Genomic DNA, 24203 nt, shown 5'->3' on the forward strand with positions numbered 1-24203 from the left:
CAGACCCAGAAGGTTGCCTGGTTTAGGTTTTGATATTACTCCTAAGTTTCCTACTTTTCCATCCCCAACTTTTTGTTTCCTATAACTAGTTCTATTCAAACCAGCTTTTAGTAGTTGCTTGGGAAAGCCTACACCAGCACTGGGAAGGGGTCAGTGGGTCTCAGGCGGATTAACAAGTATCTTAATTCACGATCCCACACAGTTAACCACCCACCTCCTGCGGTTTCAAACCCTGCCACCTAAAACCAGTTCTACTCAAGAGTTCAGGCTGTAATTCCTTGTTCTCATCTGGCCTTCCCCATGAGACCCACATTTCCTTGCTTTCTGTCCAAAGCCATCCCATTACATTAATACTGAGAGAGGGGCACCTGGGTGCCTTGGTGGTTAAGCATCTGCCTTTGGCTCAGGTCATTATCCCAGAGTCCTGGGATTGAGCCCCACATCAGGCTCTCTGCTCTGCAGGAAGCTTGCTTCTCTCTCTCCCACTCCCCCTGCTTGTGTTCCCTATCTCCCTGTGTCTCTCTCTGTCAAATAATAAATAAAATCTTTAAAAATATATACTGAGAGCATAACATTTCTTCTTTTCTTTTTTTTCCTCTTCACTCTTTGGTTTTTGGTTTTGGGGGGGTTGGGGTTTTTTTGGCAGTGGGGCTTGTTTGGTTTTGTTTTGTTTTTCAACAAAAGAATGTTGGACTCTGTATATGAAGATGAAGTTGCTTGGAACTTATGGAACAGGAATGCAACCGTATGTAGGGTGGGAAGGAGTTGTCACAAAGATTATAAGCAGAATTGTGATGACTTCATCAAGCCATGGATTTGCATAAGATCTTCTAGAGAGAGTGCAAAAATAAACATTTTTAAAATCTTGGTCCTGGGGCACCTGGGTGGCTTAGTCGTTAAGCGTCTGCCTTCGGCTGGGGTCATGATCCCAGGGTCCTGGGAATGAGCCCTGTCAGGCTCCTTACTCAGTGGGAAGCCTGCTTCTCAGTCTCCCACTCCCCCTTCTTGCGGTCCTGCCCTCGCTGTCTCTCTCTCTCTCTCTCTCTCTCTGTCAAATAAGTAAATAAAATATTTAATAAATAAAAAAAAATAAAATCTTGGTCCCTTTTGATAGCAACAGCAGCAAAATGCACACTTTCCTTAAATGTTTATAATTTAATAATGCCACTTTGTTTTCACAGTGATAGACACAGAGATCACAGGCAAACCAGGACTAGTGTGTAGAGGGCCCCAGAGGAGTTTTCAAAAAGGGAATAACTTGTCAAAACCCAGAGGTCAGACAAGAATATAAATAACAAGTATCCACTGAATTGGGCCAGCGTAGCCGTATCTTGTGGTATGGGCCCCGCCTTGCACAAGGACACTCAGCTGAAGGGACAAGCAAGGCTAAATTCAGCTCTCGCCCTGCCAGCCGAGCCAAGGCCCTGGTGCGGGGCTGCATCAGCTGGAGAAAGGGGTGGCTTTTATAAAGCACACAAAGGTGCCATCTGTTTGCCAAGCTTGAACCAGCCCGAGGGGCTGCCTCTGCATTTGCCCTGCATTTGTGGTTGCCTTTTCGGCATCACACAAAGCACCATATGGCCCACTGGCCCTGGATTTAGCAACCAGAGAGTCAATGGAGAGGATGAAATTTTAAATTTACATGATAGCCCTCTGTCAACTATATAACACTGTTCAGGTGTAAAGTGGGGCAGGCAGAAGTGAATGGGAGGCTTAGCAGGTCACAGAAGTCTCACCAACCACAGACATCTTCTGCTCAACCCACAGCATATAGAATCCCTTTGAGACATCCAGAAGTCTGACCGATTCCTCTATGGGAAACCATCTGAGAGGAGACTGGCCAGAAAACACAGATGGGAACGGACGTGATGACTTCTGAATGAACATTCTGGTCTCAAACTCCAGGGCAGATCCAGCCAACAAGGCAGAAAAGCCTGAGACAGAAGCAACCAGGCAAGCCTGCCTGCACCCCCACCCCCCACCCCGCAGGCAGCCAAAACCCTTTCATCTTGCCAGCCTGACTTGAAGCAAACATCAGGCCCCAGGGGTGCTCAGAGGCCACATAGAGTGAAACCAGGGGAGGTTTTTGTAAAGCTCTGAAGCACTGTGATCGGTGGGATACCCACAGTGCTACAAAAGCCACAGAGACCCATACAAAAACTGCAGAGCATTTCCCTGGGAAATCCTCAGCCTGGCTGCCAAGCCCCAGGGGATGAGCACATCGGGGAGCCACCCCTCTTTACTCAGGGACTCAGGAAGGACACCAGGAAGTTGACTGGACCAGAAGGGACCCCCAGCTGCTGACCTCTCACTCCCCCGGATGAAACTGGCTTTTCAACATGTTCCCGCATCCGCATGTGGGGAACACAAAAAGGGTGTCTCTTCAGAACATGTCCTGGTTCATGTTGATTCTATGGTAAGAGTTATATGAGCCATCTCATATGGAATTTCTGAATCCAAGTCCCTAGAGAGATCTGCCTGAGTGCTCGGCTTTGCAGTTGAAGAAGACAAATTCAAAGAGAGATTGACTTGTTTTTAGGCAATCGCCAGCCATAGCTGTTCATTCCAGTGCTGACTGTACCATAAATCCCTGGCAGCTCATGAGGGCTTCACGCTGGTCCCTCACCCCTTGTTATGCCAGACCCTGTCTGTCCTTAAAGTAGCACTGGGGAATGTGAAGGCCTTGACTCTGGAACAGTCAGGAATCCAAGATCCATCCTCTTAGCAACGCTGGTTTTCCAAGACTGAGAGTTAGGGGTGGGTCTACAAGGGAGAGCAATCTAAAACAAGAGAAAGCAACAATTCAGAGGACGTCGTGAAGCATACTATATTAGAAATGGTCGCTGTAGGAATACGGGCTCCTACCTGCCCCTCAGTCAACAGCCTCCCCAAGGCAAACACCCGCCCCCCAACCACCGCGATTGATTAAATCATCATAAACCCATTGAATAAGCAATGAGGGGCATCTTTCTAAGAGCTGAGCCCTAAAGACCCTCCCATCCTAAAGGTGATAGGAGGAGGAGCTCCCAAGGAGGGCTGCTGAGGTTTTTGGAATGGCCTCAATTGCTGTGATACAAACAAGCTCTTCTTTGGAAAAGGAACTCGCCTCACCGTGGAAGCACGTAAGTAATTCATTTCTTTATTTTTCGAGTTTAGAGGCTCCTCCATTTACGGGGGGCAGAAATATCAGGAAATGTGATGGGTAGTAATAGCACCAAAATAGTGTCAAGGAGGGAAGAGGTGAACTATGGTTAGTCCCCTCGTTAGGAGTTAGGAGGAGGTTTGTCTGAAAAAAAAAAAAAAAAATAGAGTCTGGGGGCACTAGGGTGGCTCAGTTGATTAAGCTTCTGCCTTCAGCTCCGGTCATGATCTCAGGGTCCTGGGATCAAGCCCCACGCCAGCTCTCTACTCAGCAGGGGACCCTGCTTCTCCCTCTGCCTCTGCCCTGGACTCGTGCTCACTCTCTCTCTCTCTCTCTAAAATAAATAAATAAAATCTTTAAAAAACAGAAGAGATAGAAAGAGTCTGGGCTGTGAAAGAACCCACACAGCTCTGGAGAAACTGAGAAAAAACTGCCTAATCTGTGGGATTCCTGCCAGACTATAGAGACCAGATTCATTGGTTTAACTCCCCTAGGAGAGAAGTGATAGGGAAAAAGGCTGATCTGAGTCTGTGATTCTATCAAAGTTCTCCAGATATAAATAATTCTGACCTTCTTCAGGCTGAGAATGAGAGAGAGAGAGAGAGAGCACGCGAGCTCGGTGGCCATAGAAGGTGAGGCCAGAAGGTGGTCACTGGTGCTGCTACCTTTCTCTTCAGAAAAAAAGGAACCAGGCATCTGCTTCTAATTGATTGAGCTACAAATGGAAGCTAGGTTACTAGTGAGGAAGTGGGAACATTCTGGTTCCCAGTGAGACCAGATTCCAAGCAGAACAAAGTGAATGTGTAATGTTTCCAACTAAGAAATGCTTTAATCCTGTAGGAAGCAGACAGGACTAATCCCCTAAGGACTCATGGTGTTCGTCTTCCTCACTAAGAAGATCTGGTGCCACTCACTAATTAACTGTTATAAAAGAATCAGTGCTAAAGTTGTCAAAGGATTGCACTCAACACAGAAGGCATCTTTTTGTGTCATATAAGTGACATTTGAATCCAACCTTGTCTTGCTTTAAAAAAAGATGCAGTCTCTATTTGGCAGTAGCTTCCAGTTAGATAGTGGATATTAATATTAAGCCAGCAAAGGTGAAAAACAAATACAAAACGCCATTCCAAAGGTCCTAGGGAAGTCTAACAGTGGGGTCAGTGGTCCCAAATCTGCCGAGGGGGCTACTGGACAAGTGACCGCACACTCTGGCCTGGTGCCTGGCATTCAGCTTGTGTTGTCCGAGGTAAGCATAGGTTACAGAGAGGTGCAGAGGGACAATGTGATGGGGCGGGCTCCTCTCAAAAAAATGCGGAGGTGGATGAGGTGCAGGAGGGGAACCATTGAGGGCAGAGGAGGGAAAAGAAGGAGAGCAAGGGGCACCTGGGTGGTTCGGTTGGTTAAGCGGCTGCCCCTTGATTTCGGCTCAGGTCATGATCTCAGGGTCATGAGATCCAGCCCCGTGTCGGGCTCTGTGGTCAGCATGGAGTCTACTTCAGGATTCTCTTTCTCTATCTGCCCATCCCCATGCTCGTATGCTCTCGCTCGCTCTCTCCCCTCCTCCTCTCTCTAAAAATAAAGAAATAAATACTCAAAAAAAAAAAAAAAAAGGAAGGAGAGCAGGCTGGCCATTCCCAGACCACATACACACACTATAGGGAGAAGCAAGGTAAGGCTTTGCATCCAGAAAGAGATAGAGATCCAAAGCTGTGCTAGCATGGTCAGAGCAGACAAATTCTAATTTTAAAAAACAAGAAAAAAAAATCATAGCAAAAGTTTGAAGATTCAGAGTGCCTAGGTGGCTCGGTCGTTAAGCTTCTGCCTTGGGCTCAGGTCATGATCCCAGGACCCTGGGATCTAGCCCCATATCAGGCTCCCACTAAGCGGGGAGCCTGCTTCTACCTCTCCCACTCTCCCTGCTTGTGTTCCCTCTCTCACTGCATCTCTCTCTCTGCCAAAAAAAAAAAAAAAAAAAAAAAGGTTTGAAGATTCAACTACTTCATCCCCTTGTCCTTACACCTCATTGGCATCAAAATTTCTCACTAAAATAATAGTTTATCCACATTCTCTGTGAAGTTAGTGACTGATTTCTCTAGTCTCCCTTTGTTCACCACATTCTTCCTAATAAATGACGTCCTTCTGTTTCCTGAGGCTATGATCCAGTGTTTCCCTAAGTGTTGATGTACAACCCCTGATTCTATATGGTATATAGACTTACTTTTCATTTTTTTTTTTTTAAAGATTTTATTTATTTATTTGACAGAAGGAGATCACAAGTAGGCAGAGAGGCAGGCAGAGAGAAAGAGAGGGAAGCAGGCTCCCTGCTGAGCAGAGAGCCCGATGCGGGACTCGATCCCAGGACCCTGGGATCATGACCTGAGCCGAAGGCAGCGGCTTAACCCACTGAGCCACCCAGGCGCCCCTTACTTTTCATTTTAATTGTGTTATCTTTTAATGGATATCAAAATAGTGGCAACTAGTTTGTCAAACCCATGTGACTTAAAGTTTCCTTTTAATTATATTTTAAATTAAAAAGTGAACAAATTTAAATAAAACTATTAGGCAAATTATATGACCAAAAAAAAAAAAATCCAGAGATGTGATTAATTGATGTTTGAGAAACACTGAGCTGATACGTTCCATCAAACTTTGAAATGAAAAGATAAGGGGCACCCAGAGAGAGAAGGACCAAGAATATCTTTGAATGGTGTTTTCTTTTTTAGCCAACTAGTATGGCATTGAAAAGGCCTCACCGCAAACCCAGAGCCTTTATATTCTCAGAAGCCTACTTCCTTCTGAAGCTTCCTTTCCGTTGGATGCTCCTTTTGAGTCCTTATTTCACCAGTCCTTACCTCCTGGGTAGCACAAGCTAACAGTAGGTCTACACAAACCCACAGCCCCAAATCCATCAAACTTTCAGCCCTCTGGATAGAGAAAACCTGGGGATGCCACTTAACTTCATAAAACAGAACCAGAGAACAGGACCAAAAAGCATGGACTAAAGAGCCACAATGTAAATGTGTGCTACTGACCATGACAATGACAGGAGCTTAGAAAAGACACATGGTCGTCAGGAGCATCTTCTTGAGATACACTTGGAACAACTTGTATTTTTATATGTCATCACTATGTCAACTACCACTTTCTGGGTGTCTACTGTGTATCAGGCCACTGGACGAGGCACATTCGTTATTAATGAATGTCATTTTATGCACTTCTCACAATGACCATGCTGAACTATGACCCACCTGTTCACAGGTGGAGGGCAGGTTCTCCAAGATCACAGAGCTTAGGAAAGGCAAAATGTGTATCATCTGTCTGATTCCAACACCTGTGCACTTAAGGACGTTTCTTTTCTGTGGAGACTCCAGTTTGATTGAAGCACCTGTGGAGGCTTTTCTCCCATGGCCCAGCTCCCTCCCCTCCCACCCTCTACACTGGGCTCCTTTCCAAGCCGCCAGCAGAGTCTGAGGTCACCGTTAGGCTGTTTCCCTTCCCACCACCATCTTCACCACCACCGTCCTTCACCAAGGGAAGCACTTCTGCCCCACCATACCAAAACCAGTTACCCAAAGAGGTATTCTCCAGGCAAGGCCCATTCCCCACACTATACCCCTGGACTCGAGGGTCCCTATACTCAGAAAGATCCAGGTAATGACCAAATGATCATCCTGAGAAAAAGGAGTCCAGAAAATCCCAGGCTCATCAATGCGTTACCAAGAGATAACTTTCTCATTCCTGTCTTTGGCATTCCCTCTCACTCACGATGAACATCTCCCAGAACTGAGTGTATTTTTTTAAAATCTGAGTGTAGCTGACACACAATGTGACATTAGTTTCAGGTGTACAACATAGCGACTGAACAAGTTTATACATTACGCTATGCTCACCAGAAGCATGGCTACCATCTGTCCCTGTACAACACTATTACAATATCATTGACTATATTCCCTCTGTTATGCCTTTGTCCTATGCTACAGCTTATTTATTCTATAACTGGAAACCTGTATCTCCTCTTTCCCTTTCCCCATTTGCCCTTTCCCCACCCCGCCCCTCTGGCAAGTATCAGTTTCAGAATGGAGCCTGTGGTCTACAGTGTCTTTGCCTGGTACCACTTTCTCCCAGGGACTCACAAAGCTCTCTCCCATTCCTTCTCCAGGTCTTTACTCAATGTCACTTCTAGTGACACCTTCCCCAACCAGCTCCTATAGTCCCCTTACCCTGTTTTAATTCTATATGCTCCTATCCACCCAAAACTTTCAGATGCTCATTGACCATCTGTCTCCTTTGTTCCCTGAGGGCAAGGACTCTGAGTCATTCTGTATCCACAAAGATAGTGAAGGCACTAAATAAATGTCTATTGAATGAATGGATGGATGGATGGATGGATGGATGGATGATCAGTTGTGGCATAAGGCAAAGGGAAACAGAAATAAAAGCCTACTAGGAACCTGCAGAGGCAAAGCCTCATCCTAGCATCCTAGCTCCCCAACCTGTGACAAGTCCCTGTCCCTGTCGCCGGGCTCTCTTCTTGCTGCTGAGCGAATCAGCATGAACAAAGCAGACAAAAATTCATGCCTTACTGGAGCTTTCACTCTAATGGCTAAAGACAGATGGTAAACCAAATAAATAAATAAAATATATAGTATTTTGGGTGGTAATACGGCCCATGAAGAAAATAAAGCGGGAAGTGAATGTAAAAGATGAGAGAAGGGAGTGGTGTGCAGTTTTTAACAGAGGAGTCACACAGATAGCCTTCCTGGAAAGGTGACATTTGAGCAGAGACCTGAGGAGGTGACAGAGTGAGTCAGGTGCTGATATCTGGAGGAAGAGCACCTCTAGGTCGGTGATGCGAGTGAGGAGGCCTGTGTGACTAGAAGAAAGTGGAAGTGACAGGGAGAGAATTTGAAAATGAGGTCAGGTTGGTAATAGGCCTGGGAAGGGGGCAGCTCATGGGCCACCATTAGGACTCCAGTCCTTCCTGGGACTGGGAAGGGAAGATTGGAGAATGCAATGGAGGTCACAACTGACCTTGAGAAAAGACCAAGGGAGACAGAAACTTGGATTCCTGGCCTCACCCTCACTCCTAAAAAGTGAGCACTATCATCTTAAGATCCAAAGAAATAGAATTCTGTTCTCTCTTGGTGACCTTTCCCTACCAGCCTGCCCCTGGGAAGCTCTGTGCTTGGGGAAATTACACCCCTTGCTTCAAGTAAAATGTATCTTCTCTGAGTCTAACATTAATGAACATTCCAATCATTCCACCAAGGCTTTCTAGTTTACAGAGTGCTTTATGTATACCCTCTCATTTCATCTTAGGAACCCCCAATATAGAAGATATTATCCTCATTTTATAAAGAAGGCAAATGAGGCTCCCTGAAATTGGCTAAGATTACACACCCAGTGAGCAATAGGGTCCAGCTAGATTTCAGGTCTTCTGATATCTTTCTATTACTGAGACCCACTTTCCATTTGAGTGATTTTCGAAGTATGATCTCCAGTCCTTTATGGACTGTAAACGGATCTGAAAATGTATACTCTCTCCCTGGTTCTCATAAGTGACATGGGCAAGCTTACAGACTCTGATTTTTACAGATGACAGAGGCTAATTTAACTGTCACTTTTAAGGGTGAGTAGATCATTGAAAGCATGTTACAATGTGATATTCATGAGTATGTTATTAAAATGCACTGAAGACTCTAATTCTATTTTATACTAAGAAGTCTGGCTGTTGCCCAATGCTGGACAACGATGCAAAGCTCTGACTGGACATGAAATGGAATTCTGCTAAAATGAGGAATGAGTGGGGGTTTTTAACTCACTAGATCTTTGTGTCACCTCGCTGTAGCCCCAAGACTGAGACCCACTACTCTATGACCAGCGTTCCACCTTTCTTCCTTCAGGATCAAACTAAGAAATTCCTTTCCGGTCTCTCTCATTCAGCGTGCGAGTTCATTCTCTCTCATTCAGACTGTAACATGGCAAAGGCTCAGATTTCTATTTAACAAAGGAATCACCTCCTGCTTTGGTCCTGAAGGATAGCGCCCAAGTCTGAAGAGCAAAGAGGTTAGTCGAGATGAGACAGAAATACCATCCAATAGTTATCACGTGACTTGGCAACTGGCTCCAGGATTGCCCAAAGAGAAAGCAAGGCAGTTTTTAGATGAGGTCTATCGGCTGTGCTGTCCAGCACAAATGATCCCCTGGTCTTTGGCAAAGGAACCTATCTGGAGGTGGAACCATATAAGTGACTCCTTTCTCCTTCTTGTGACAACAGGTTTAGTGATTATCTTTGTTAAATACTTTCCCAAGTCACCAGCTTGGGAAACACTTGAAAAGATCTAGCCAACATGTAATTTGGCAAGGAATGGTTTGAGGAGCAGGGACTCAGTCTCTGATAAGGTCCAGCGTGAAGTATGTGTTGCAGTGATCCTGGTGACCCACTATCTTTCCTGGAGAATATGTGTTGTCTTCCTTCCACCTGACTAACTTTAGATAACCAACTTAGCACCTGTGCATTCGCCATTTACAGATCCAGGTCATAATCAGACCTGCACTAAATACATCTAGCAAATGGGAAGTATGATGGTGAGAATGTCAGACCAAGAGTTCAAAGACCAAGATCCAGTCCTTATCTTTGACTGACAAGCTCTCTGACTTGACTTCACTGAACTTTAGTTTCCCTCTAGGTAAGCCAAGGGGTTTCTAAGGTGTCTTCCAGCTTTAGCACATGATGATTCTGATTACCATCTAAGACCAATTCTTAGGGAAGATTTAGTAGGAAAAGTAAAGAAGTCCAATGCTGTGAGTGTCTTATGACCCAGTAAGAATTCTGTGATTTTTTTTTTTAAGATTTTATTACTTGTTTGAGAGAGAAGCAGAGAGAGAGTATGTGTGTGCTCAAGTCGGAGGAGGAGCAGAGGGAGAAGCGGGCTCCTAAATGAGCAGTGATTACCCTGGCATCATGACCTGAGCTGAAGGCAGATGCTTAACCGACTGAGCCACCCAGGCTCCTCCCTGTGATTTGATTTTTTTTTTTTTTAAGGTACTGGAAAAGGAGTCAAAACTGTCCTTATGTTCTTATGGATCCATTAACTCAACCCACTTGCCAAGTCACATGTGTGTCATCACAGAGGTTTTGACAAGTGTCAAAGAGTGCTAAGGCTCCTCCCAGTCCTATCATCTATTACTTGGGTTCTATGTGTGGAAACTAGAGTCTGGAGACCTTGGAGTAAGGCCCAGCCCAGCCACTCACTACCTTAACCATACTTAGCTTCAGTGACTTTGTCTGTAAGAAGCATCTAATAATATCATCTCGTGAAGTTTGTTGCAAAAATGTTTGCTGAAGTAGTATAAACACAAGGCATTTGTAAGTAGCAAAATACTTATACAAATGGTAGTCATCTATGATTATTATGACCATTTGGGTGGCCTCCAATATTTTGTATCAATGGCTCTTCCTCCAACCATCGTGTTCTTTTACCTCTAACTGAGGCATAGTCCTTTATGATTGACTTGAGCCTCATAGTTATGTTTCCACTAACAATAGCCATTTGTCAGCAAATTTGTTAGCAAAGCCAAAATGATTCCTTTCTCCCTTGGGAAAATATAATTGTGAAGCAAGTTTCGAGGGTAAGTGATGACGGGTTGAGGAGGTAATAGCAGAAAAACTAGGGACTTCCCTAAATGCCAATACTCAGAAGATAACACATATCAAACAAGCTGCCAGAATATAATGTTTAGACCTCAGAAACTGCTACAGAGTTTTATGTCTCCAGCTATACTCGTTCTGCTCTCCCCACTCCTTCCAAACATGGACGACGAAGAGGGCAAATAGGTAGTGAGGTTTTTCGTAATGATGTGTGAGGTGGTGTAATGAAGCACAACTTGTCTTTGGAAGAGGAACTTGACTCATCGTGGAACCAAGTAGGTTATGCATTTTACCTCAGAGCATATATTCCTCTGGACTTGTAGGCTAATCCTGAATGAATGGAACTTCTTGGGAAGTCAGGAAGTTCCAAACTGGAAACCCACTGTTTTGTTGTTCCAGAGAGTCAAGGTAAGGTATGAGGACAAATTCATTAGGTTTCTCTTAGGAAAATATTCTATATATGCATGGAAACTCAGTTCTGAAGATTTATAGCAGTAAGCCTTATACAATGGCCTGAACTAAGCCCTTGGTCAAGCTTTTGGTCCCCTCCCTCACTGGGAACAGGGAAAAGGCAAGCTCTAGGTGAGGAGAATCTTCCACTGTTTATGAGGACAGAGAGTCCTAGCCATGGTGTAAGAAGAGATATGGTTAAAAAGAAGAAAAATATTATTAAGGAAGGAGTTAGATCAAAATAGTCTTTTCTCCCTCAGATGATAAAAGCCAACCTTGCCCTTGTGTCGATCCCCAACACCCCATCCTGGTCTGGGTCAGCCAAGAGCAGTTAATGGGCTCACCTCTTCTGTCAGCCCTGAATCCAAGGACTCTACATTGAATGTAGAATTCAGGAGACTACATCCAATGTAATCACAGCCACCAACTTCAGGACAATAAAGAAGTAATGGTGCTCTCCTAAGGATATTGTCCGCTGATAATCTGTTCCAGGGCTTGGAGATCCAGGGGTGATATTCAAGTAGTTTGGGTGACTACCGACAGTCAGTCACTGGGACCAGCCCAGAGAACAGTAGTTTTTCAGAAGCTTTTATAATTGCAGGCATTGCCCCTTACATGGTTAAATTTTATCTCAGAGGAAATAAAGAAGTGGAAAGTTACGTGAATGGAGCAAGGTGGGCAGTCCTGAAAGCATCCAGTAGTGTCAACATGGCACCTGCCACTCAGAAGGAAACATAATCTTACAGGGGTTCTTGATTGCCTGTTGCTTCCAGGGAACTAGTGAAATTTGAGGAGTTGTCTCTGAAAGGAGAGAGACTAGAAAGAAAGAGGGAAACAATCGTGTTGTAGCTGATTGCAGTCTGATCGATGTTGGGCAAATTGAATCTGAGCACAAAGTATTGTGTTTCATTTTCCCTTTAAATCATTTCCACTTGAAATTCAGAATTATCTGCAGTGTTAGAATCAAATCTCTGAGGCTGTGCCTTTGGGAGCCTTAGGGAAGAAGGAAAGAGATGAAAGTGATGCTTAGCCCCTCTGCTGGGACGCTGACCCGTGCTCTTCAGCAATACTCCATTTACTTCTTTAGTTTTCTCTTCCTGCCATGATGGAGTGTAATATGATTACATGAAGCTCAGGTAGGGAAAGTGAGAATTTCAAGTCAAGCCCTCAATCCTTAAAGTTTTGACAGCAAATAATGGCCCTATCCAACTGTCATTCCCTTTGGCTCTAGCCCTAGACTCTTGATTTCTGGTGATGAGACAGAGTAATCCATATGGTCTTAAAATTCTATCTCACATGATTATTGTATCCTCCTGAATCTTGCATCTGGATCCAGAGACAGGATAAATTATAAAATGAAAACAAAACAGTCCAAAGCAAGCAGTGGCTTCCCTGACCCACATCCATGACCCATGGCACTACTGGGCTCCCTGTTGGCTACCAACTTCTTGTTCAACCCTTAGATCCTTAGAATGCCTTTTCCTGGGCTCAGGGAATTAGGAGACAGATTCCTTATTATTGTGAGACTCAGTCTGAGTGATGGGGAAGAAATTAGGTTTCTAATAAAAAAGCAGAATTTGTGACCCAAGAGAAGGAACCAGAATATGAGAACGAGACCTGTGTCTAAGCCCTCTTCAGCCTGACACTTGTTGTAAGAAATGTCACCAGTCAGTACCCCATCCCTGTTCCCAAGCTATCATGTTCTTCTTGGGCAGGCCTTCCAATAAACTGGAAGTTAAATTTACCATCTTGAAGGCAGCTACCTGTACCTGTCACCTTCTTCTCTCCCTCTATGTCAGCCCAGTCCCTGTCCCAATGCTTCCTGGCTGAGATTCTGGGCTCACAACCTCATCCACCAAACTATTATTAGCTTCAAAAGGAACTGAGACGCTGTGCACTCAGCCCCTTGATCTCATCAAGGGCACCTTTGTAGTTCTCAGAGTTGTGGGGTCTCTAGGCTGAGACCCCGGCTGGGGAGGCAGGGCACAGATGTGCTCACCCGGGCCCTAGGGCCAGCCCGAGGCTGGTTAATTGTGAGGCAGCATTGCGATGTGCTCCTGGGATACTCGACAGATGTTTTTTGGAGCTGGCACCAGACTCTTCGTGGAGCCACGTGAGTTGCCTTTTTTCCCCTCTATTTCTGGGGATAAACTGAGTCCTGGCACTGGGGCTGCCATCCAGTTTACATTCCTTGGGAAAGTAGAACTAGATGGAGCACCCCAGGTGTGGGGGTAGGCCAGAGTAAAGTCACCAGGCTGTCACTGAAGTAGCTCTGTAACTAGTTTTGTTCTGAAAAAGCATATGTTAAAACTATAGCCTTGGGGCACCTAGGTGGCTCAGTCAGTCAAGCATCTGACTCTTGCTCTCAGCTCAGTTCTTGATCTCAGGGTGGTGAATTCAAGCCCGCATTGGGCTCCATGCTGGGTATGCAGCCTACTTCAAAAAAAAAAAAAAAAAAAAAAAGGAAAAGAAAAAAAACTACAGCCCCCAGTTATTTCTGAAATCTTCAAAGCAGCCAAAAAGACCAGAAAATTTTTAGTAATTGTTGGAGCATATGAGGAGGTAAGGGATATGCAGGGATGCTTTGGCCCAAAATCTCCAGAGGGTTCTTTCATTCTAACCCATCTCTTTGGCTAAGATGACTAGTATACATGCCTCATTGCAGCCTGCAGACAAATGTCCTATAGCTTAGAAGATTCAAAGGAGAGAGGTGGTTTACCAGGTCAGAGTAATCAGGTAGAGCCAAGTTGTATTTCAGTGTTCAAGTTAAATCTCATATTGCCAGAGATCCTTGAAATTGTGAGTGACATTTGTTACAGGTGGTACAATTCTTAGGGAGCCAGTAGGACTCTCTGTGCGAATCTAAAACATAGATGATTTCCACACATAGAATTAAGAAAGACTATTCAGGAAAGGGATATACTTCTTCTGGTATTGTTGACCAGCACATAACTCTAGCATTGAGTCGGTACTCATAAAAAGAGAAAGCCTGAAAGAAAACAGCAATTGTTCGAACAAATAGCGCTCTGGAACCCACGATGAAATGAATTTATATTAGTGGGCCAAGAAGAAAGACTGGAAATTCTCAAAAAATAAACAATTAAATCTTTCAATTTTGGACTATAATAGTACAAATTTTACCCAACTCCAGAGTTTGGTTTAAGTTAAATATAAAATAGACTAGGTTACATATAGCAACAGTACGAAAAATGCATTCCATTTTTTTAAATTTTAATTCAGTCAGATAACCTTTTTGTTGTTGTTGTTACCATGATACCAAAGAATAGATTAGAAAAAAAAAAATTTAATTTCAAAAAATTGTTTCCAGTAGGTAGGTATTCAATGAGAAAAAGAGTCTGAGAAAAACGTTTTGCCAAATGAATGCATTATGAGTCATCTGAAATGCTAACATTGACATTAAGAGCTCAATATCACAAGGGTATTACCTTCTGCAGACGTTTGTCTTGTCAGCTATATTACATTGTTCAAATTATTTAAACCAGGTCTCTCTAGCCCAGAGTGAACATTGACGACTGACTTAAAATCCCAAGCAAGCCTTAATTATCCAAGTAAATCAGGCTAGGATTGGGTCAAACTCTTAGGTAACCAAGGAGATAGGATTATTTTGTTTTGTTTCATCGTTTCTTTTTTAATGGACTAGTTTCCTTTCGCTGTACCTCATAACTCCCTTGAAACACAACCAGACAACATGTCACCAAGGTCAGTAGAGTGAGCAAGAAATGTCGCAAGTCTGAAGACAGGTGAACGAGCAGAACGTGTGGTTTTTCAAGCCGTTACTGCCAGAGTTATCAGCGTCTGTTATCAGTGGCTTCCCTGATGCTGGAAAGCAAAACAAAGAAAGTTTTCTCACATAGGTTGAAATCAGGTTCCAGAAGAGCCCCTTGAAAAAAATCCCTAGCCCCTCTCTTGTCTAGACCTAAAGCCAAAAGTGTAAGGAACCAGATTCTTAGGAATGAGTTTCCTGCCCTGAGTGCCTGAAACAGAATCCAGTTTTTCAGCTGAACTCCAGGCAGAGAATAAAGTAGAGAATCTTGATGCTAGTGATGGGGGTGTTTCTCTGAACAGCTGATTCCCTAGGGAAGCTGTGACTGGCCATGGTCCATTTACAAAATGGTGACCAGCAGGAGCTTCCAGACTAGCAAACACTCCATCCCAACCAGATACAACCAATTAATTTGGTTATAGCTCTATTACCGTGAGCTTTACAGCTAAAGCCCGAATCCAAATTCAGGACTGAACATTAGAAAAATCATTGCATTTACTCCCTCATTACAAAGACTTCTCATTTAGCACTACCTTGTGTCTTGATTGTAGATCATAGTAAATAAAAGCACACTGGAATTCAACATTCTTAATTTGATATCACAGGTTTTAAAAACTCACCTAAGGTTTGCTTTGTTTTGTTCTGTTCTGTTTTTGAGAGAAAGAGAGTGTGAGCAGTGGAGGGAAAGGGGAACAAGAGGGAGAAGGAAAGAACTTTAAGCAGACTCTGTACTGAGTGCAGAGCCCCAGGCAGGGCTCCGTCTCACCACCATAAGATCATGACCTGAGCAGAAATGAAGAGTCAGACACTTAAAGGACTGAGCCACTCAGGTGTCCCCAAAATCACCTAAGTTTTTGATATAAGAGCTGTAGTCACACAGCAATTAATATTGAAAATTAGCAGTTAAACTTGTAGTTGGAAATATATCTAGATCATCATTCAGAGACTGGTTGTCTCTCCTGATTTCAGGCATTTTCAGTTGCCTCCCCGCCACTTCTTTTTTAACAGTTATTTGAAGATCAGGGCACCTGGGTGGCTCAGTCAGTTAAGTGCCTGGGTCCTGGAATCAAGCCTCATGTCAGGATCCCTGCTCAGCGGGGAGTCTCCTTCTCCTTCTGCCCCCCCCCCCACCATGCACCCTCTCACTCTCTCTGTGGTTTCTCTCTCAAAAAATTAAAATCTTTAAACAAACAAAAACAGTTATCAAAGATAGCCTAAGAATCCATGTTTCCATGGCCAAAATTTATCATAATTCAGAAACTTCAGTAAGTCATGATGGGAAAGAATCATTACTCCCCCCCACACACCTCAAAGCTTTAAAACTTTCAGTTTCAAGGAAAGAAAATGATGCAGGTACAGAATGGCAAGTAGATCATAGAGCTCAGGGTGAGGCGTGAATGTAAGAGGAGACCAGGGGCACATAAAATAATGGAGACCAACATTCCACAGCTTCACTTAGAATAAAACAAGAACGGGGTTCAAACTGGTTTTATGTCTATAAGGACTTCCTGGGAATGACAGTTGTCATTTCTGATTAAAGACTCAAAACAAACTGCAGGATAGTCCCTTACAAAAGAATAAGTATCCACCTAAAGGCACAGAGATGTACTCCTTAACTTCAGCGATTATCCTTTCTGATCTGTAAAATGGAGATGAGACCCTGAAGTGATCCCATCACTACCATCCTCAGAGTATTTGAACCAGTCAGCTAGTCCTTCTCAGACTTGTGTTTTTGATTGACACAATGCCAAGAACAAGCACCCAGCCTGCTCTCACTCCAAGGGCTGACACATTTAAAGTAAACCAACGATGCAGACAGCTACTCAGCCTGACTGTGATTGTCCAGAGGATTGATGAATAAAATATAGATAACTGAAACTCAGACGATCTAGAAACTTCTTTGTAGTTGTTCTTTTCCATCTCAGCTTCAGCCATGTCACTTAGCAACTCCTACCTAGAAGCAAACTGACTGCCTTTCATTTCCACTTCCCTTGGCCACACTTTGATGGGAGCACTAAGAACCCCAGGTCACTCACAGGATGCACGATTGTCTAGATTATAATGTCCCCAACGGAATTGAAGTAAACACCATTGTTTAACTCCCACACTTGTGGATAACCATCTTCCAAAATAAATTGATTATATTTACAGGAAGCCAGCCTCCTGCCAAACCATTCGTTTTCACCATGAAAAATGGCTCCACTGTTGCTTGTCTGGTGAAAGATTTCTACCCTAAGGAAATAGACATAAAGCTTGAAGCACCCAAGACTATAGTAGAATTTGACCCTGCTATCGTCGTCTCTCCCAGTGGGAAGTACAGCGCTGTCAAGCTGGGTCGGTATGAGGATTCCAATTCAGTGACCTGTTCAGTTGAACACAACAATGAAACCGTGCGCTCCACTGACTTTGAACCAAAGAAAAGTCCTTCAGGTAGGTCATATCTAGCTTCAAGGGGTTGGAATTGTAGGGATGAAGCATTAAGGGAAAGGGAAGCTGGAGATTTAAACTCTTGACCGATCACTGTCAATATGGCATCACGCAGGAAACAAGGCTGAGGCCCAACTAGGCCCATCATTGACTTGGATTTGAACTCTGCATCCCCAAGCTGGAACCTGAGATAAAGCCCAGCTTATTTCACCCCCACCCCCACTTCTTCTTCATCAACCACTGTCTACTTTGTACTGATGACTGTCCTCCTACTAGACCCTGGGTTAAAAATTTATGTACAGTCTAATCCAGTGTGAATACCAAAACAAGGGGGCAGGCTGGCCTATCATGGGATTGAGAATCCTAGTTCTTCCTACAGATTAGAGGCATACCTGATTGTGGCACTCACAGTGTAACAAAACAAAACAAAATCCAAAATGGGAAGAATGCTGGCTATGTGAACAGCTGTCTGAACTTAACCAAGTCATACCCCCGGTCCTCAGTTTGCTTACTTAGAGTCTCCTCCACTTTTAAAACCTGAAATCCTTTGAACCTCTCGGTTGCCGGTAAATCCCTGACCACTGCTGTTTGTTCTAGATAACGTAAAACCAACAGAACCTGGAAGCATGGAGCAAACTTCAGAGAACCTCTATGGGCACGAAGGTTAGTTGTAACCAAGGGCTAACTTCAGAACTGAGGGTTAAAGCAAATTCTGTCATTGTCAGATGGGGCCAAAAGTCACCATCTTTCAAAAGAAAACAAAAACCACACCCAAGCCCAGTAGGTTCCCTATGAGTCTCTCAGCAGAGCTTGCCTGGCTGGGAGTGAGCAGCAGCAGGGGGTCCCAGAGGGCAGCGAGCTGGACTTGTAGACCAGGCAGAATGCTGGTGATGGGGGCGGGCTGCTTGGCAGTGTTGTGGGCTCAGTCTCTGGAAGGGAACTTAATCTCTTGCTAAAGCCACCGTCTTTACTCTTGTTCAACCACAGTTCACCGGAGCTCACAGTTCACAGCCGGGAAGGTGAACATGCTGTCCCTCACAGTGCTGGGGCTCCGAATGGTGTTTGCCAAGAGTCTTGCCATCAATTTTCTCTTGACTGCCAAGTTATTTTTCTTTTAAGGTAAGAATTGGCTATTTCTTATTCCTACCCCTACATGAACTATGCTACACAGGGAGAAAAGGAGTTTAGGAATGTAATGGGCCAAGAAGCCTTGGGAAGAGAAAACCACATAGGGACATATTATGATTTAATAAGGTGGGCCTCCTCAGATACTCATCATAACGCCCCGTCTCCTGTTATCCTCTTGTTTCAGAGGCTTGACTCTTGTTTCAGAGCCAGACTCAAATGCATTATGTAGTATAATGTGATACCAGCCAATAATCCCCACCTCCATCCCAGAAGCTAAAAAAAAATTATGGAGCTAAATAAGGAGAAATAGTTTTCTTTATTTACTATTTTGTTTATCTGGCCAAGGGGCCAAGGGTTATTGGCAAGGCCGTCAGTAAAGCTTTGCCCAAGGAATTCCCAGAACCTGCCTTTGCCTAGACAAAAGAGATGCCAGCTCCCATTCCTTTATCACAGGACTCCAATGTGTAGACCAGCCCATCTTTGGGATGAACCTCCACCCCTATTAGTAGTGACCATCCCAGTGCTAGCTACTCACGCTGCATATGGAGTCACAGCTGAGACATTATTTGCCTGCTACTTATATTCCTTCTTCAGGTAATCTCAGACACGAAGTTCAAACTGGGGCCTAGGTTTGCCTACAAAGCCCCTTCCCAGCTCCCCCAAACACTCCTCAGTCCCAACTCCTGATCTAAGGACAACTGTGGATTTTGAATGTCAGACTGATCCAACCCAACCTGAAAACAATGTCCAGTCACTTCCAAATAGGTAACTGGTTCTAGGCGGTGTGACTATCTAGAAAGAACCCGACACTAGGAATCAAAAAAGATGTGGGTTTTCACCCTGACCTTGTCCCTAACACTCTGCTACCCTAGCCTGTTGGCTCCACCTCTTTGGGCCTGAGTATTTGTGTCCATAAAACAAAGGAGCTATGACTGAGGAGAGCAAATGGGTTCCATGGCTTATGCCAACATTGATGGGTTAATACGGACTGACTGCATTATGGCCATGTGCAGAAGGGAACCAGGCTACAAGAGATTAGTGACATCTGCAAGGATATAACCTTGGAAAGTGCTGGCCAGCCCCAGATGACACGAGGACCATGATTCCTCTCAGCCCTGGTGGTCTATGATCTATGACACTCTGACAACTGTCCTTCACTTGCAGGCTGACCGGCATGAGAAGACTCCATTATGAGACTCTCACGTTACGTCTTCATAAAAGCCTACAGGGTTGCTGTCTCCTAAGCTTCTGACTTCTTGGTGATTCAAGTCGACCTCCTGCAGCCTTGTATAAATGGCTGCTACCAAACCAGGTTTCCTTCAGAGACACAAACCCAGCTCATTTCCCAGCTGAGTGGAAAGACAAAAGTCCTGGGGAGTTAGGGAGGTTATTATTCTCCTAACAGCTCTATATGCTGCTTTCTAAAGAGATATAGGACTCATTTTCTTTTTTATTTTCTACAACTAATATGCTTGGGGAAAGGTGTTTTGTTCCTTTGACTTTCTTTGCCTTAGGAAGTAGAGAGTGGGAGCCAAGGCTTCCCAGCTCTATGGTCTCTGAGGAAAATAGACCTTGGGGGTCGGAGAGCAGATGGCTCTGCCCAGCCCAGCACTAGATTTGCCCCAAGCTGGCATTTCCAGCCACAAAAGCCCTTTCTGCTTTTCCCAGTACTTTACAAACAAAATCACATTTGAATTCCCATGCAGCTGGTGGGGTTTCTAAAACCTCATCCAAATGCTCTCTGAGCTATTAGCAAAGATCAGAGTAAAATACAGAGAAAATGCACTTATTTCTATTAACTGATTTAACAAACGTGAATTAACTCTCTCTATTTTCCGGGCACTGTGCCGAGGGTACAAAGATAAGTAAGATGTGGGCCTGCTTTCAAGCAGCGAATTGTGCAAGTGTTTCTGGAGGGAGGGAAGAGGAATGAGACCCCTCAATTTCGGCTGTAAAAAGATTATCTTTCGAGGGGTTTGCCTGCCAGTCTGTGCACAGGGAATGTGAGGTCAGGGGACGATGATTCTTGCCTGCCCCGTGTTGTTGATGGTTTTCTGCCATTCGGTGTTGTTCTCTGTTGCATTTATTAAAGTGCATTGAGTGTGCCTTGCCTCTAGCTTTACTCATAACACACCACCGCAGGGGGCAAGGGGGGTGCTGCGAACTCTCTGTTAGGCAAAAAGAAGCCAAACTGAGCTTATAGGTCATGCTGTGGCTTCCTGAGCCCCAGACCTGCTGACTTCTTGGTGATTCAAGTCGACCTCCTGCAGCCTTGTATAAATGGCTGCTACCAAACCAGGTTTTCTTCAGAGACAACAAGGCTCCCGCCTTGGGGACCCTAACCTGGGTTTCCAGCTGTCGCTGCTTTTCACAGCAATGACCTTTCTGTGGCCTATAAGCTGCACCACTCCCACCTCAACAAAGCTACAGCTTCTTCCAAGTGCACCCGCCCAGGCAGCAGAGCCCCTGCTCCCCAGTACTGTGGTTTCCTCAGCACCGAGGACACTATGTAGGGTACCAACTGGGGGTTTGTGAGGTCACAAATGAAAAAGCCACCCTCACTAATTCCCCCTGCCATCGCCGTCTGCAGACTGCCAGGTTATGTTTTCATGGCCCAGAGTGAAGAAAGACGCAGTAGCACTCTGATTCAGTGGGTGTGGGACCGTCTAGGTGGAGAAGCAGGTGCATGCAGGGAAAACCATTAAAAAGGCTCCACACAACATCCCCTAGTCTGTGGAAAGAACACCTCCTTCCAAAACATTCCCATCTGTTACCTGGGACAGCATGTTTCTGTGAGTGGCCAAGAACAAAAAGATCACACCCTCATTTTTTAGATGGAAAAAATATGCCCTCCGGAAAAGGTAACATACCTTGTCTGAAGTCATGCACTGAGGCAAGGACGGGGCTGTGGGCTGAACCACATTATCAAGAGCACCAGCCCAAAGTTCATTCTACTGGAGTAGAATGGTGCTGTCTTCAGGCTCCACCAGGGAGAGCACCCCCAAGGCAAGGACAAGGTGTTGATTTGATTTCAGCTGGACTGGACTTCAGGGTTGTCCTCTGTTTAGCATACAAATGAGCCACCCTCTGATCCACTTTGGTGAAGAAAAAAAAAAAAAATCCTAGTTTATCACAGGATCTCAAATTTCCTCCACCAAAAGGAGCCTCCAGAAAAGATAATTGGCAGGAGCCGGGCATGGGATCATGGCTGTCTTCAGGTCTGGGGAGCATCATCCTGCAGATTCTAGTTTCCTAGAGCTTCCACATACAGCACCTCATTTAAGCCCACAGCAACCCTGAGGGAGTCCTCCAGAAGACGGCTGCACACACTCAGTCATGGGCAGAACAGAGACCCCGAAGGCTGAGTCAGCTGCCCACTGCCATTGGCTCCCTCACCCATGCTCTCTATGTTCTTCTCTCTAGTGACTGTCTTTCACCCACCTGTTTTGAAGTAAACAGCTGAAGTAAAGCCTGCTGGGGCACCCCTGAGAGGGAGAGCCCTAAAATGTGGCACCTGCCCTTGGCTCTGTCATTAACCAGCTCTCTCTGACCTTGGGAATGAATGTCCCTCATGTCTCTGGGCTCCAGTGCTGCAATAGCTAAGGCTTCTACCCTCTCCTAGGTTACGTCTCCCAACTCTACTCATTGTTTTAAGGCAGAGAATTCAACAGAAATGAAGGAAAGAGGGACCCGCTCCCGAGGCTTGGGGCTTTTCTATTTTGACATCACGTACTTGGCTTTCCCTGAAGATGATGGTCTTCCTTGGAGACACTCCTGAGCTCCAGACTCAGGGGCTTTGAAGCTGGTGTTCTGGGAATCACAGACAACCTGCTGGGAGTATCTCAAGGCTCTCCAGTGAAAGAAAAATGTTCTCCAAATAAAGTAAATAAAATGGTGGTGTCAAAGAGCATTCGAGAAAAATAAGGTAACTATACAAGAAGGCGCAGGAAAAAAAGGTGAATTGGGAAATTTTTTAAGTAACTTTGTGTCTAATTTTGAGTCTTCAAAAGAAAACAGAATGAATCACAATAAGGGATAAATGATGGAGACTAAAATAAAGACCCTCCTGATGAGCTCTCCCTAGCCTGGCCTTTCACCTGCCCCATTCTAGTATCTTCACAGGACTCACAGCACGTACTTGTCAGCCCTGCTCTGTGAGGCATGAGAGAGCTGGGCACTGGGGACGCAAAGATGAGAATTCTTCAGACATCTCTCTCCCCCTCTGCCATCACCAGGGCCCACTGAGTCAGAACGGGGGAGGTGCTCTGCTCCATCTGAAGCCGGGGGAAGCTGGCTTTTTATTATTCAGCAGACCCCCTGGGGCACCTCTGAAGGCCAGGCCAGGCCAGAGCACAAAATAACTGGGAAGAAGGATCGCATGTCTGGGGACATGAGCTGCCCTGAGAGGTAGCTAGAGGGGGCTGTGCCCGGGGTTTATGTTCAGACTTCCTGGGCACCTGAGACACTGTGGGGGGCTCAAGGCACAGAAGTAAGTGGCGCTGTCTTCAGGCTCCACCAGGAAGATCACCAAGTGGAAGGTTCTCTGGGACGGATTGTGCAGCACAGAAAACCGACCCCCAGTAAAATCTGCATTGTGGGATAGAGTTTTATCCCGGTAAAGGATAAACTGAAAGGAGTGATCTGGCCATATGCGGTACCAGTACAAATCAGGGTTTGATTCTGAAGTGTAATAGGTACAGAACAGCTTCACGCTACTGCCACTGGCCACTATCTGGTCTGGGGGGCTCTGGGTCACTTGGTCACACAGCACGCTCTCGTCTGTGAAGAGAAGAAAGAGGATATAGTGAGATCCCGCACTCCACAGGCACTGGGTCCCACATGGGCCCATCCGGAGGGAACTCCGTGGGCAGAGGCAAGAGGAGGAGAATAACTAGAAAACCAAGTATACAGAGAAACAGGACAGGCGCTGAAAGTGAGAGAAAGGGAAACAGGGTGGTAGGCTATGAGGAAGGTACACAAGTGAGTGTACTCACAGGAAAGCAAAAAGCTAAAGCCCACAATAAAAATCATCTTCGCCTCCTATCAGGGCCGAGGCTGGAGAATAAACTGGGGCCCCTGAGGTCTCTGAGACCATCTTAGGGCTTCTGAGGAAGAAGGTGGGAGGGAATGCGAGCAGGCAGGCACCGGGAGGGTCATGTGACTGAATGAGCTCTAGCTCTGCCAGCAACTGCTTCGCCCAAGAAACTGTTGTTATTGTTCTTTTGGTCCTCCATCCATCTTGAAGGAATCCTCTTGTAAAACACAAAGAAGATGAATTAATTAAACACATACACAGAGAACTAGAACCTGCAAGCCCAAGGATCACATGCTTAGACATCCAACTGCTATATGAGAGGCTTTCCGCCCGGCCTGTATACTCGGGCCCAGACTGGGGACCAGGCGCAGGTCCCCCAGCACCTGGCAGAGCCACACTTGTGCCCAAGAAATGCTGTTCGTCTTATCTCTTAGTCCTCCATGGAAGGAGGGAGGGAAGAGGATTGAATAAGATCGATTCTAAAATCTCTCCCAGCCCTGAATTCTAGAAATCTATCTCTGATGCCTGGATGCACACCCTGCCTTCCCCCCACACCCCCTGCCCCAGAGTGCTTCCTGCATGTCAC

General features: G+C 45.2%; 1 long non-coding RNA gene and 2 gene segments (V, D, J or C); 2 read left to right on the forward strand and 1 right to left on the reverse strand.

The window, feature by feature from the left end:
* LOC131836321 (T-cell receptor alpha chain constant-like) overlaps window positions 1-24203 on the forward strand; it is a 384129-nt gene that overhangs the window by 279788 nt on the left and 80138 nt on the right.
* LOC131836338 (uncharacterized) lies at window positions 2015-22963 on the reverse strand. Of its 2 annotated transcripts, XR_009355581.1 has the most exons (4): window positions 22316-22963; window positions 21453-21677; window positions 14921-15083; window positions 2015-2780 (listed from the first exon to the last, which is right to left on the reverse strand). It is a non-coding gene; the product is annotated as an uncharacterized LOC131836338 (long non-coding RNA). The 2 variants fall into 2 exon arrangements; XR_009355580.1 differs by lacking the exon at window positions 2015-2780 and having other exon boundaries at window positions 14457-15083; window positions 22316-22961.
* Window positions 13253-20687, forward strand: LOC131836323 (T cell receptor delta constant-like). The segment is given in 5 exon segments: window positions 13253-13356; window positions 17179-17457; window positions 18052-18117; window positions 18442-18573; window positions 19747-20687. Coding segments are annotated over 4 exon segments (540 nt in total).

Source organism: Mustela lutreola, chromosome 7 (assembly GCF_030435805.1).
Source record: "Mustela lutreola isolate mMusLut2 chromosome 7, mMusLut2.pri, whole genome shotgun sequence".
Taxonomy (NCBI): domain Eukaryota; kingdom Metazoa; phylum Chordata; class Mammalia; order Carnivora; family Mustelidae; genus Mustela; species Mustela lutreola.